The 13,487-nt window shown below is 55.5% G+C and overlaps 1 protein-coding gene across 1 annotated transcript in view; it reads right to left on the bottom strand.

Annotated features, from left to right (window-relative positions):
- Gse1 (Gse1 coiled-coil protein) overlaps positions 1–13,487 on the bottom strand; it is a 343,014-nt gene that overhangs the window by 23,348 nt on the left and 306,179 nt on the right. The window contains exon 3 of the mRNA XM_051169157.1: positions 2,540–2,758. Coding sequence (XP_051025114.1) covers positions 2,540–2,758 — 219 coding nt within the window. The remainder of the gene's footprint in view (positions 1–2,539; positions 2,759–13,487) is intronic.

The following is a 13,487-nucleotide window of genomic DNA, read 5'->3' as shown; positions in this document are numbered from 1 at the left end:
CAAGGGCAGGGCCCACATGGCAGATGCCTGAACCCAGTCTGATACTATCAGAGCAGACCAGGAGCTGGGGAGCTGGGGGAGGGGCTGCGGTGCTGAGGGAAAGACTGAGGCCAGATAAAGGAGCAGCCCTGCAGGGGGACACAAAAAGTGTTCTGGAATTTTAGCTACACAAGGACTAAGAGCTGAGTGGGACTGGCTTCCCAGCTCAGGCATGGAGCTTGCCTAGAGCGTGCGCGCGCGCGCGCGCGCGCGCACACACACACACACACACACACACACACACACACACACACACACACACACACACACACACACACACACACACGGTCCCTGTTTGCCTTGTCTGTAAGTTGGGTGTGTTACTGGAAGCCCATCACCAAAACCTCAGAAATTCAAGGTCACTCTCAGCTACATAGACAGTTCCAGGCTAACCTGGGCTACAAGACATCCAGTGCACGCCTTTGATCCCAGCACTCTGGGAGGTAGATCTCTGTGAGTTTGAGGCCAGCTTGGTCTACAGAGTGAGTTCCAAGGCAGCCAGGGCTACACAGAGAAGAAACTCTGTCTCGAAACAACAACACCCTCCCCCCCCCCTTAAAATATGGCTTGGGGAGCAAAATAAGTCTGGGAGCACCTGCTTAGCGAGCAGCCAAGAGGTAAACTCAGCCCTCCCCGGCTCTTGAGCCGAACCCCTGCACCGTTCGTTATCCTTGGGCACCGCCAAGAGAATCCTCCTGCCAGGACTGCCTGTCTGAGATCCCCAGCCCCAGCTGTCCAAGCCCTTTGAACAGTTCTCAGCAGCCAAAAGCAGCAGGTGACAGAGAGGCTCAATAGTGTGACACTGGTCTCACGACATGACCCCCCCCAAACTTTAGCTTTAGTGTCTGTACAACATGTCACCCCAGCGACGCCACCAACTCAACAGCCAGGTCCAAGCTGAGGTGGCAAAGAACAGCTAAGGGCCCTGGCAACTCATACAAGGACCCGAAAACTGGGGGCGGGGGTTTGGGGGGTGTAGGCCTCAGCTTTGCTGCGCTGTCATGACACCCGGTTTCCAGCAAGGCAGCAGACAAGGGCTGAGGGCCCAGCTGGACACCAGTGTCAGGATGCCCCAGGGTCCTCAAGCCACCCTGTGTGTCCACAGACACCAAGCAGCCCAAGCCTGAGGCCCTTGTCCACACATGAGGATGACTCAGGGAACAAGCTGGTGGGTGACATGAGCCTTGGCCAGCACCACTGCAGTCCCAATGCTCCCTGTCCCCCTGGGCACCAGGTGCCCAGGTCACAGCCAGGAAAGGACAGGCCTGGTGGACACTTCACTGAGGCCCGCAGCCTCTTGCACTTGGCTAACCAACTGGCACTAGGATTGGACACTGGGAGAGCCCAGGACAGCAGAGGTGGGCAGATAAGCTTCTTCCTCACGGTTCCCAGAACCAGACTGCACCCAACAAAAGTGGGCTGTCTCAGGTGTGTCCTTGCCAGCAGCCCTCCTCCACCGGGTGCCAATGATTTCCCATCCCTGCTACCCATTCCACACACATCCTTTCCTCTGCCAGCAACCAGGTCAGAGAGGCCTACTCGCCCAGTGTATACATCCCTTCCTCTGCACGCATGAGTGTAAACAAAGCCACTGATGGCTCCCGCAGCACCCCGGGGCCCAGGGCCTTTGAGACAAAGCAGATGGCTTTGGAGTTTGCAGGCTTCAGCCACGTGCCTCTGAGCACTGAGTCTGGAAGGTGCCAGAATCCAAAGGGCTTACCTGTTCAGGCATAAACTGACCCATCTGTGCCATTGGGTCATCACGAACGAACACACACACACACACACACACACACACACACACACACACACACCCACACACACACCCACACACACACACACACACACACACACACACGGTACGTCCCAAAGCCAGAGCGAAAGGGGGCCTGTGAGAGCCTTGTGTCAACCAGAAGACTGAATTCAGAAAGAGCCAGCCTTTGCCCAAAGCAATACAACATGCTCCAGCTCGGGAGGCTTCTGGAGGCAAAGCCAGGTCCCTCTAGGGCATGTGCCCACCCTGTTGCAAAGAAGAGCCACAAGTTTACAGGCTATGGTGGGGTTGGCTATACCTTTGCTACAGCAGGGATGCGGGTGGGGGCGCACAGCGGTCACTAATTAGGCCAAACGACGGGCAAGAGGCTGCACCAGACTAAGGCAGGGCTCCACAACACAGGCACTCTCAGACTCCACCACAGGCCTCCCCAGTGGCAAGTCCATTTGCCTGCCTGCCAGTGAACTTCTACAGTGGCCGCTGAAGCTGAGGAGGGCAGAGGCAGGCAGAGAGGAAGGCACAGTGAAAGCAGGTCACAGGGCGGGGGTCAGGGCCAGAGGTATGGTGACAGCAGCACCCAGGCCAGCCCTGCCTGGATGCAGTGGGGGAGGGGAGATGCAGGTGCACTGTGGGCCGCACAGACAGCTGTCTCCAAGGCCATGCCAGCCAGAGAGACGCACTGAGGGCTGGGGGCATCTCATGAGCTGGTGGCCTGGTGCCTCTTACCTCTGGGCTCCTCTGCCTGTTTGGCGAGCTTGCGCAGTGCAGCAGCAAAGCTGGAGGACGGCGCGGCCTGGGCCGACAGCGCACTGCTGGTGGCCGGGCTACCGGTGGGCACCAGGGCGCCATTGAGTGGCGAGGGGGTGAGGGGGTTGACGGTGGCGGTGGTCCTGGTCGCCGTGGAAAGCATCCCTATTGAAGGGGACTTGGGCTCATGGCTCATGCCTGAAACAGGAAAAGAAGAACCAGTGTCACCCAGAGAGCAGAGCGCCAGCACCAGAAGGGCTGCAGCAGCATGCAGCAAGAGCGGAGGGCCACAAGAGCGGAGCTAGCACAGCCAGCGCTGCAGACAGCAGACTCGTCCCCACAGGTACCCCCAAATGACGCTGGATCCTGGAGCAGCTCTCCAGAGCTAGACTCACACAGAGTACCCCAAAGCAGGGGTCATATGCAGGGCCCCACCATGCCCAAGTGTTGAAGAGGGAGATCGAGGCAGGAGCCAGGGCACAGGGCTGAAATGACTAATAACACAAACAGCTGACAGCCATAGGTATGGGACAGACAGGAAATCGGCACAGCATCCAAAAAGCTGCTCGCACGTCAACTGCCGAGGGTACAGAGAAGGAGGCTGAGGTCTGTACATACCCAAGGTCCCAGTGGGGTCAACGTGGACCAAGCACCTAAGTCACTCTCAGCCCAGGTCCCATCTTCCTCCCATTGTGTGTGTGTGTGTGTGTGTGTGTGTGTGTGTGTGTCTGTGTCTGTCTGTCTGTCTGTCTGTCTCGGGGGTGGATGGGGAGGCTGGGGGTGGCGGCAAACGATACAGCCAACTGCAGTTCCTGGTGAAGTCCTTCCCTAGCTGCCAGGTCTCTAGCTGAAGAAAGTAAAGATTGAAATCCGCCCTCCAAACCACTCTGGGGCCTGGACCCACTGAGCTTTCCCTCTGGGGTAAAGCCAATGCCGGGCAGGGTGCGGGGCCACCTCCCCATCCAGTGCCAGGCTGCTCCCATCTGTGGGTCTGTGGAAGAAGCCGGTCTCACGCACACCACAGAAGCCGCACCTCAGAGCAGTTTCTCATGAACTTCCCCAATCCTACGCTGGCTCCTGCTTCCTCCATATGGGTGTACCCCAAGTAAGGCCACCAGGCTAGCGGCTTCACAAGAGGGCAAACACCCCAGCAAGGGCTAGTATAGGGGAAAAAAAATTCCTAGAGCGCATAGTCTGGCTTTCAGTTATGGCCAGGTCCCGTGGTGCACGGACCATGGCTTGGAGCAATAGGCCACTGAGCTTAGGGGCTCACCAATGTCCATACCAGGTCCTCTTTGGAGAGAGGACGGGGTGGCCATGACACCCTGGGGACAGATCAGCATGCCTCTGGTCATCATAACATCAGTCGGGGCATCTCTTTAGACCAGTGCTTCTCAACCTGTGGCTCCTGACCCCTTTAGGGGTCAAATGACCCTTCCACAGGCGTCTCATTACCTAAGACCATCAGAAAACATTTATATTACAATTTGTTAACAATAGCAAAATTACAGCCATGCAGTAGCAACAAGATAATTTTATGGTGGACCTGGTAAGACAACATGAGGACCTGTATCAAAAGGGCTTTAGCATCAGGAAGGGTGAGAACCGCTGCTCTAGATGGTAACGCAGGATGCTTGGGAGGCAGCCAAACCATTGTCTACCACCCTATTTGTGACTCGCCCCTCAGTCACCCTTGGATTCCAAGGAGTGCAGATGGTGAAACTGAGGCCAGGCGTGCTAAGGCTGGCCTGCTATCACGGTTGAGTGGAATATTTTCTCTCACATTGGTACTCAGCCCACAGCTACAGGCAGTCCTTGATCACTCACACACTCAGAAATATATATATATATATATACTCCAGTGGTTTAAAACATGTCTCCAAGTCTGTGTGTGAATGGCTCTGACACTTTGGAGGGATTTGAGGGGCGGCATTAGGCATTACCAGCCCCACCTCCTCTTGCCTTCCAGTCCCAGGGACAGATAAGGCAGCACTCAGCCACAATGTCAGAGGAGAGGTTTCCATCCCCACAGTTCTTGGAGAGTCCAGTTTAGGTCACCCGATAGGTCTCACCTGTGACTCTGAGCCGGAACCACCCAGCTAAGTTTTCACTGTCCAGGGCCCACCGAGACTTCAGGCATGAGGAGGTGTTCCTCTACTCAAACTCTGGGGCGGTTTAGTATGTTGGGTAACATCTGGAATGAGCTATAGCAGCCAATCAGAAGCCAAGAAATGCCAGCCTGCAAACAGACCGGAGACTCCACCTCCAACACCACACAGCCACCCCAGCGAGCCAGCACCTGCCTCCACCCCTCGGTTCCACTCAGGGAAGATGTCCTTAGGCTCATCTCACAGATAGGAGTGTGCAGGCCCGGCACAAGGGTGGGTCAGAGAGGGGCTGGGACCACTCCAGCACAGCGCTATGTCCTGACTGAAACAAGCTGCTTCAGCCGCAGGAGCAGCATGCAGAGTTTCTGGTCCCTCACTAAGCTAACCTTACCAGGGGGACACCAAGGCGGATGGAGATGCTGAGAGCTGCAGCTCACCGTACAGCGGCAGGCCCATCTCCCAAACCTGAGGGGAACATGCCACAGTGATGGACTTCAAGATGCCTAGGGGCTGAGCACGCATGGCAGGATGTCAGAGAGAGGTATCTGTGGTGGGCAGGACCTCCCCTGTACTACATGCTATGTACCCCCATCATGAGCCTGTAGAGGGCCCAGCAGGTACCTCACCAACAGTGAGCTGGGACCCATGCCTGGGGCCTCCTGCAGTCTCAGGCCCAGGGTAAGACTGCCCCTCCTCCCATCCTTGGAGGGGGTCCCCCAAGCCTAGGTCCTGGAGGTATCAGTATGTTCCCAGTCTGGGAAGCTGCTCTGATGTCAGGTCACTTAAAATAGAACTCCAAATGAGCGGCTTCATTAGGGGGAAGTCTAAAATTAGCACCACTCCTCACATGCGCACATGGGGCTGGTGGGGGAGGGGCAAGGAAGAGCCTCGGGTACCAAAGAGGACTCACTGCCAAAGTGTGGGGAGGGGGGCGCAGGGGAGCTGAGGAGCTCCTTCACTCATGGGCTTAGACTCATCAGGGCTGGTGTCTGCTCTGTGCCTGGCACCCTCAGAAGACAAGCCACTCCGAACAGGCAGGTGCCAGTGTCCATGGAGGCTCAGGTGCCGCAGGCAGGGGCAGCAGAAAGGGGAGAGGTGGGCACAGGATGCCTGCTCTCCCTGCCCTCATTAGGGGGTATTTATTAACTTCTCTGCTCCCAGCCGCTGACTGAACCCTCATCTATGAGGCTGGCTCATGTGAATTCATTATCCTAACAGCTGGGAATAAGCTCTGCGGTGCAAGGGCCATGATGGATGTGGCCGGGGGCTGCCTGCAGTCCATGCTCTGTCTCCAGATGAGCAGCTCAGTGGGAAAACGAGCCTGAGCTAGGTGGCCTCGCGTGCCCCTCTACACAGGCTCCTTCCTGCTGCCTCATCCAAACATTCACTCAGCTTTCTTCCCTCTAGACTCATCCATCCAGAACCCAGCGCTCAAAGCTTGGGTTTCTGCCAGAAGCCACTAACAGCATCCATGAAATGGCTGGGGACAGCCAGGCTGCCTGGTGCTCCCTGCCTTGCCTGCCCTACAAAGAGCAATTTTCCCCTTGGGTTTCCCTTCCAAGGAAAGAGACCCCAGAGCAGCAGGCAGCAGGCAGCAGGCAGGTGACACTGCCCAACTCACGACACTCTCTCTGGTCCTACACTGTTGACCCCAGCAGGCTTCACGGTGATGGGGGATGGGGGTGCGGAGGGGGGGTGTTTGTCCTCCAATGCCATGTCCCTCCCGCTGTACGTCAGGAGTTATTAATCAGCCCAGCCTCCCTCCCGTTGAGGCCGTAATTACCGTCCCTTTCATCCCAGCTCCTCCCGGCACCAGACCTCAGGCTTGCTCCTTCTGCTCTGTAATTACCAGCTAATAGCTGAGATGAATTTTCTGGAGGCCTGGTTCAAGCACCAATCCACCCCCTCCTCCCCCGGCAGCCCCTCACCCTGGGGTAATTACGTGCAGGGAAGCTGCGCCCAGCGGAGCAAAGCTCTCAGGCAGCTCTCAGACCTGGATGCTCTATCTGCCCCTCTCAGTCATTTTTCATTACCACACATTGAAATGTTTGTGAACAGACAGAGGCCAGCCCAGCCCAGGCTCCTCATAGCGCCCCCCACCCCACCCCGTGATCCCCGATGCCCAGAGGGTGACACTTCTGCAGCTCTAACAAGGCTGGGGTCACCCTGCTGCAGGGACCTGGCAGCTGCAGTAGTGTGGGATGCCACGTGATCCCCGGAGCCTGGACGGCTTCATAATAAATTCATTATTATGTGTGCCGCCGGCTTGTTCTGAGCGCACCCATGTGAGGCAGCTCCTCTAGGGTGGAGGCAGGAAGGTCTGCTGATGTTCAGTGGTGTCTACCCACCTAGGCTGCTAAGCCCCGCCCACTCCTGCTCCCAAGGTCAGTTCCCCCAAGAGCCCCCTCACCAGGCATCAGAGCAGGGAAAGCAGAGCAGATGATGACTTCTGACCTAACACCATGAAAGCAGAGAAAGTAGCAAGCAAGTGGGGGCGGCCTGGGTGTGACAGGGGGCTTCCATCTGTGGGTCAAGGGGGATGGAACACAGCAGCCAGGAAGAATGAGGGAGGGAAGCAGGAGGAGGTTATCCACCTCAACACCGCTGACAAGGACAGGAGGGGCCCCCGCCCACAGCATGCCTGGAGTGCAATCAATGCCTATGCAGCCTCTGGGGTTCCCTGCAGCCACACTAGGGCAGAGGATGGGGGGGATCCTTCGATAAACCCCCCTCCCAGCCTTTCCCTGCCCACCACCAGGCTGCCAAAGGCCCCGCTGATTTAGTGTTCAGAGAAGCTTGGAGCACAATGTGCTAAGAAGAACACACATAGGTGGGCAGAAAGGGTACAAAGAAACGGCGCGTGCAAACTCCTCACAGCTGCTCCTCAGGGCGCTGAGACAGGAGGACCACAGGTTCAATGCCAGCCTAGACTTGGTGAGGACCCATCTTAAAAACAGTAAAAAGAAGGTGGGGACGAGCTCAAGAGCAGACAGAACGTGGCACGGAGAGGCTCTGGGTGCAGGGCCCAGCACGGCGGAGGGAGGGCAGGAGGACAGAGCCACGAGGCTCTGTGGCTACAGCTTTGGCTTTAGGAGGATAGCACTGGACAAGCCAGTGTGCGGCCAGCTGACCAGCCCTCCTAGGGATCACCTGGTGAGGTATACACAGCAACAGACCAGGAGGCTCAGAGGGTCCCAGGCGGTAGCAGGGTAAGTCAGGCAGCAGATGGCAACGACATTTGACGCCATTATTCTAAGTGGCTGCTGTGCATGAGAAGCCTGGCGTGGGCAGATGAAGGGCTGCAAAGCCACCCACACCAGCCCGGCAGAAACATACCAGAGAAAAGGGCCCCTGAGGCTGGGAAGCCAGTGACCACCGCTAAGACTAACAATTCAAAGCTCAGCACCGTCCAGATGACACAATGGCAGGAGGGGAGGGCACCAGGTGTGTGCACGTGGCTCCTGTAAGCACAATGCTACCCACAGGTACCCTTCACTTCAGCAGACCTCACAAGCTGCCAGTCACATGGCTCAGTAGACAGAGCCGATCCTGTCCTCCCCTCAGCTCTTGTCAGCTGCTAACTAACACTGCCTAGGGACCTCGCTGTGTTCTTTCCTCAGCGTGGCTGCCATGTCCAGCCAAGCCTATCTCCTGGACATGGAGGCTCTGTCATTCCTCAGTCAAGTGTTTTGCCCAGAGGGCAACTGAGCCTGGAGAGAGCCACACCTCGTCTGAGCTCAGTCTGTTATCTGTGTTCTGTACCAATGAACTAAGAATTATCCAAGTCAGGGTCAGAGAGACTCTTTAGCAGCACTTGGCTCTGACAGCGCAGGCGGCTGTCCAGGGGAGCCCACCACATGCCATGCCAGTTTCAGAGGGACAAGTAGGACAGACGGTGTGCGGCTATAGAGATGCAGGCAACATCTCCCAGCAGCAGTTTCTGTAACCGCAGTGAGCCCCAAGTGGCCCATGGCACCTTCAGGCTTCGTTGCTCACAAAGAGCCCTTTTAGCAGAAGCTGCTGGCCTCCTCCCCAAGTCCCCAAACCAAACACCCAAGCTGTCCAGGACTAAGGCTATGTGCCTCCAAGTTTCCATGGGATGGAGGCCAGGGGCCAGCAGGTCAAGGCCGGGCTCCGAGTGGTCCACACCTGATGGCAAGCTACAGGTATGCGATGTCCAGTTCCCCAGGGATTCCCAGGCCCCAGCAAGACAGGCCCTTCACTCCCCTCTTCCTGTTTTGGCTAGAGGCTGAGCAGACCTGGGGCATGGGGGGTGGGGGCTACTTGACAGGTGGGGACAGAAGACCTAAAGCAAAGCCTCTCCACAGAGCTGGAGACTAGGACACAGGTCAGCCACCTGCCAGCTCTGTGAGCAGGTGCTACTGGTGGTCAGAGAAGGTAGAGACAGCAAGGCCCAGCCAGGAGGCAGGTGCATACCCTAATGGAAGTCATGGTTTGCAGCAAAGCCCCTGGGTCCCAGCCAGCAACAGCTTCCCAGTCCACTGGCGTGGAGAAGAGACAGCCACACTCTGCAAACTCTAGGTGCCTGAGTGTGTCTCTGGCCTCAAGTCACATGGTGCTGTTGAAAGTGAGGCCTGGGAGGGGACATCTTCAGATAGGATTCAGGTCGAAATGAAGATGCAGTTTCTTTCAGAAAAGCTTCTGAAGCCACAAACCACCCACAGCCCCCCAAGTCAGGAGTCCTGGTGTTGGTCTCCCAGGCTTCATGTTCCTAGCGTGCTGGCTCCTTCCTGGACTCAAGAGGAAGTGGGAGAGGAGCCCGCCCAGGAGGGGCCCTCGTCTCAGACTAGTAAATTTGCCTGTCATTCAAATCAGATTCAGTATTTGTCCCAGATTGTCAACAGTTAAGTTGCTTGCTCCTGGGCCAGCAGCAGACCTGCCGGACCACCAAGCCCAACAACTCCGGTTTGAAGGAAGAAGGCGAACCAAGTCCCACGGGTTGTCGTCTGGCCTTCACACGCACATGGTGGTGCACACCAACTAAATAAAGAAATGTTAGCTGTAAAATTAAAAAGAGACAGAGAGACGGCTCTGAGGTTAAGAGCACTGACTGCTGACCTGACCCTGGCCTACAGCAGCAGGTCCTGAGTTCAATTCCCAGCAACCACATGGTGGCTCACAATCACCTATAATGTGATCTGATGCCCTCTTCTGGCATGCGGGTGTACATGCAGGCAGAATACTGTATATATAGTTTAAAAAAAAAAAAAAAAAAAGTCTTTTAAAAAAATGTTTTAAAGACCCCTCTGGGCCTGGAATGTTATCTCAGGGGCAGCCACCCTGCTTGCCTAGGCACAAACGGTTCATTCTCCCAGCTCTCCAATGAGGCAGCTGCATCCCTGGGGCTGAGGTGTAAACTGACAGTGTGCATGAACCCTGATTACAGACTCCTGCACCAGAGGTCTCTGAGCAGCCACGCCTGAGTATTCCCCCTCCCCAGCGTCACCTATCTGGGACAAAGTCACTCAGGATTAAAAGAAAGCTCCAGAATATTGCATCAACATCAGACTTCTCCACTACCTTCAAAACCCAACATGCCATGCCCAGACATTATTAAATGTCTCACGAGGGGGCAGGGGTATCAGGGAAAAACTCCCTCCACAAACAGCTACAAACAAAGCAAATGGGCCCCCACCCCCAGGGGAGGCTCGTGTTCTCTGTCCACCTCTGTCTGGGTGGCTAACGGCACACACCCAAATCATTCCGGCAAATCAAACGCAGCCACACCCTGCAGAATTCTAACTGGGAACCTCTGGCAAAAATGGGCTGAGGTACCACCCGGACCTGACCCTGGCTTGTAGCAGGGTCATGAAGTTCCCTGGGGCCCAGCCTACCAGGGATTCCCACACAGAGAGTCAACCCTGGCAGCTAAGGCTGGCTAAGGCCGGGACCGACTTCCTCTCCTCAGCAAGTCCACCCCAGGCAGGTGAGGGCTCGTGAAGGAGCTGGTGGCACCTGTCCCAGCATGCCTTTATGTGGCAGTGCAGGCTACAAAGCCCTGACAGGAGATGCACGGATGAGCAGCCTGGGCAGTGGCCTTTCAACAGTCAGCGTGTTCACACTGAGCTATCCTGGGGAAGCAACCCGAGCCTACATTAAAGACCCACAGATGCTTGCTCTCCGTGAATTTACTTACTTTTTATTTGTACGTCTATGTATGCTCAGGTACCTGAGGCAGCCAGAACAGAGCATTGGATGGCCCCCCCAGAGGGGGAGCACGCTAGTGCTAAGGGGGGCTCACCAGGGGAGCTAGGAACTTCCTCTCTGAGAGCAGCATACAGGCTAAGCACCATTTCTCTAGTCTCAGCCTGAAGTGACCCCATGATCTCCTATGCGCCAGACCAGACACCACTGCTCAGCCACACCCCCGAGCCCTGCAGGGCAATTTTTAATAATTTCAGGTACAGAACAGCTCCACGGTGGAGGGTTTTCTACCGTTTGTGAGTTTGTAGCGGCTGGGGGTTCCACTGGGTTGTTCAGCTTGTCTTAAAGACTTAAAGGGCTTACCTCCACATTCCCTTGTCACACCTATTCAACAAGAGTCCTCCTGAAAGCAGCAACATCATCGGCACAAGGCTTCATGCACAGTGCATGGGCACCATCAAACTTCCAGTCAACTTCCCAGAATCCCCCAGCCCACTTCCCAGAATCCCCCAGGCTTACTTCCCAGAAGGTTACCCAGCCTATTTCATGGGCTTTAGCTGGGAACAGCTGGGCATGGTGGCAGGCACCTTTAATCCCAGCAGTAGGGAGACAGAAGCAGGTGGATCTCTTGTGGGTTCAAGGGCACCCAGGTCTACATAAGTGAATTTCTGCCAGCCTTGGAGTACATGGTGAGGCCGTCTCAAGTAAATCGAAACAAAACAAAACAAAAGACCAAGCAAGGCTCCTAGACCTACAGTAGGGTCACCTCTAAGATGCATTGCAAGTAGAAAATATCAGGAATCAAAAATGGGGGGCTGAGCCGGGCGTGGTGGCGCACGCCTTTAATTCCCAGCACTTGGGCGGCAGAGGCAGGCGGATCGCTATGAGTTCGAGGCCAGCCTGGTCTACAAAGCGAGTCCAGGACAGCCAAGGCTACACAGAGACCTTGTCTCGGAAAAAAAAAAAAAGGGGGGGGGGCTGGAAAGGTGGCTCAAAGGTGAAGAGGACTATCTGTTCTTCCAAAAGGTCCCGAGTTCAATTCCCAGCAACCACATGGTGGCTCACAACCATCTATAATATGATCTGATGCCCTCTTCTGGCCTGCAGGCAGAACACTTTATACATAATGAATACATACATGTACAAGCCAAGTGGCAGTGGTGGCACACACCTTTAATCTCAGCACTTCAGAAGCAGAGGCGGGTGGATCTCTGTGAGTTCCAGCACATCCAGGGCTACAACAGAGAAAACCCTGTCTTGAAAAACCAAACCAAACCAAACTGCTTTTACAACCTCAACATACACTGAAGTGGCCTCAAAGTTCTCCTTGCACCCAGCATGCCCCTAACAGCAGTACCCACCCTAAGGAAAGGTTGCCATTCGTAACGCCTGAGGTAAATTGACGTATACTGCAATCCTAGCCCAAGGCTCAAAGTTCAAGGTCATCTTTGCTACATACACTCAGTTGGCTACAGCTGTCCAGTCTGGGCTACAGAACACTCTCTCTCAAAATAAAAGTAAAGTACCCAAAAAAGGTGGGGACGGGGGAGCTTGGGGGAGCTGGGAAGAGGGCTCGGTGGTTAAAGAGCACTTACTGTTCTTGCAGAGGACCCAGGTTGGGTTTCTGGAACCTGCGTGGTGGCTCACGACTGTCTAATTCTAGTCTATGGAATACTCCTTTTGGCCTCTGAGGCTACCACAAGCTCATGGTCTACATACGTACATACATGCTGGTGAAACACTCATACACATAAAATGAAAAAAAAAAAATCTTAAAAAAAAAAACCCCAAAGGGCTTCTAATAGAGCCCTGTAGCCGAGCCCTCCAATGTGCGAGACTGTAGTTGCCGTGCCCATCCTACCAGGCCCTAAAGAAACAAAAGAACTGAAGTGTGACTCCTACCCAGGGTGCTCTGCTTTCTGTCATAAAGCTCAAAGAGTAAGTTGAGGCACCAGAAAGTCGGGGACGTCTGCAAAAGCGGCACCCTGAGTGTGGAGGTGTACAGGCGGCGCGCGGAACCTTAGCCCCTCTTTGGCTCGGTGGCACACCCTGCGCCCAAATGACAGCGTCTGAGGCTGAGGACTAAGGAATGGACCTTAGGACACATACAGTTCTGCTCCCCAGACATACACTCAACCAACAGAGAAGCCAGGGAAGGGCCACCCAGATGGGAAACAAGTAGAGCACACACCTCCTCAACCCAGAGGACATCAGTGGTCACTGGGGACATTCATGAGACCAGGGCACGGGTCCCTGGCAGCTCGAGGCTGGTGACTACACGGATACTAAGGGGCTGATGCTTCTGGGACCACTTTCTCAATCCTGATGTGAGGAAGCAGGCTCCCAGCGCCCCCTCCCCCCACCGCTCCCCTCCAAACAGACGGAAGAGGACAGGGGCACGGGATTTTGCCTGTTTGACCTGAGGTTTCAGCACCGGGAGTAACACCTGCTACTACCAAGGGTGTGTGGGGGTGGGGGCTGGTGTCTGTGTGGGGGCTCACTGGATTACACACGGAGAAAAACACCATGTGAATACAAAAGCAAAACAAAGGCAGTGCACACACCAGCAGCTGAGTGGGAAGGATCCACTCCGTCCTGAGTACTTAAATGGGGCTTTTGTTCCACACCAGCCAGCAACCTGTGCCTTGGGGAGA

This window comes from Acomys russatus, chromosome 26 (genome assembly GCF_903995435.1).
Source record: "Acomys russatus chromosome 26, mAcoRus1.1, whole genome shotgun sequence".
NCBI classification, from domain to species: Eukaryota; Metazoa; Chordata; class Mammalia; order Rodentia; family Muridae; genus Acomys; species Acomys russatus.
The sequence above is the reverse complement of the archived record's forward strand: the minus strand, read 5'-3'. Positions and strand labels throughout refer to the sequence as shown.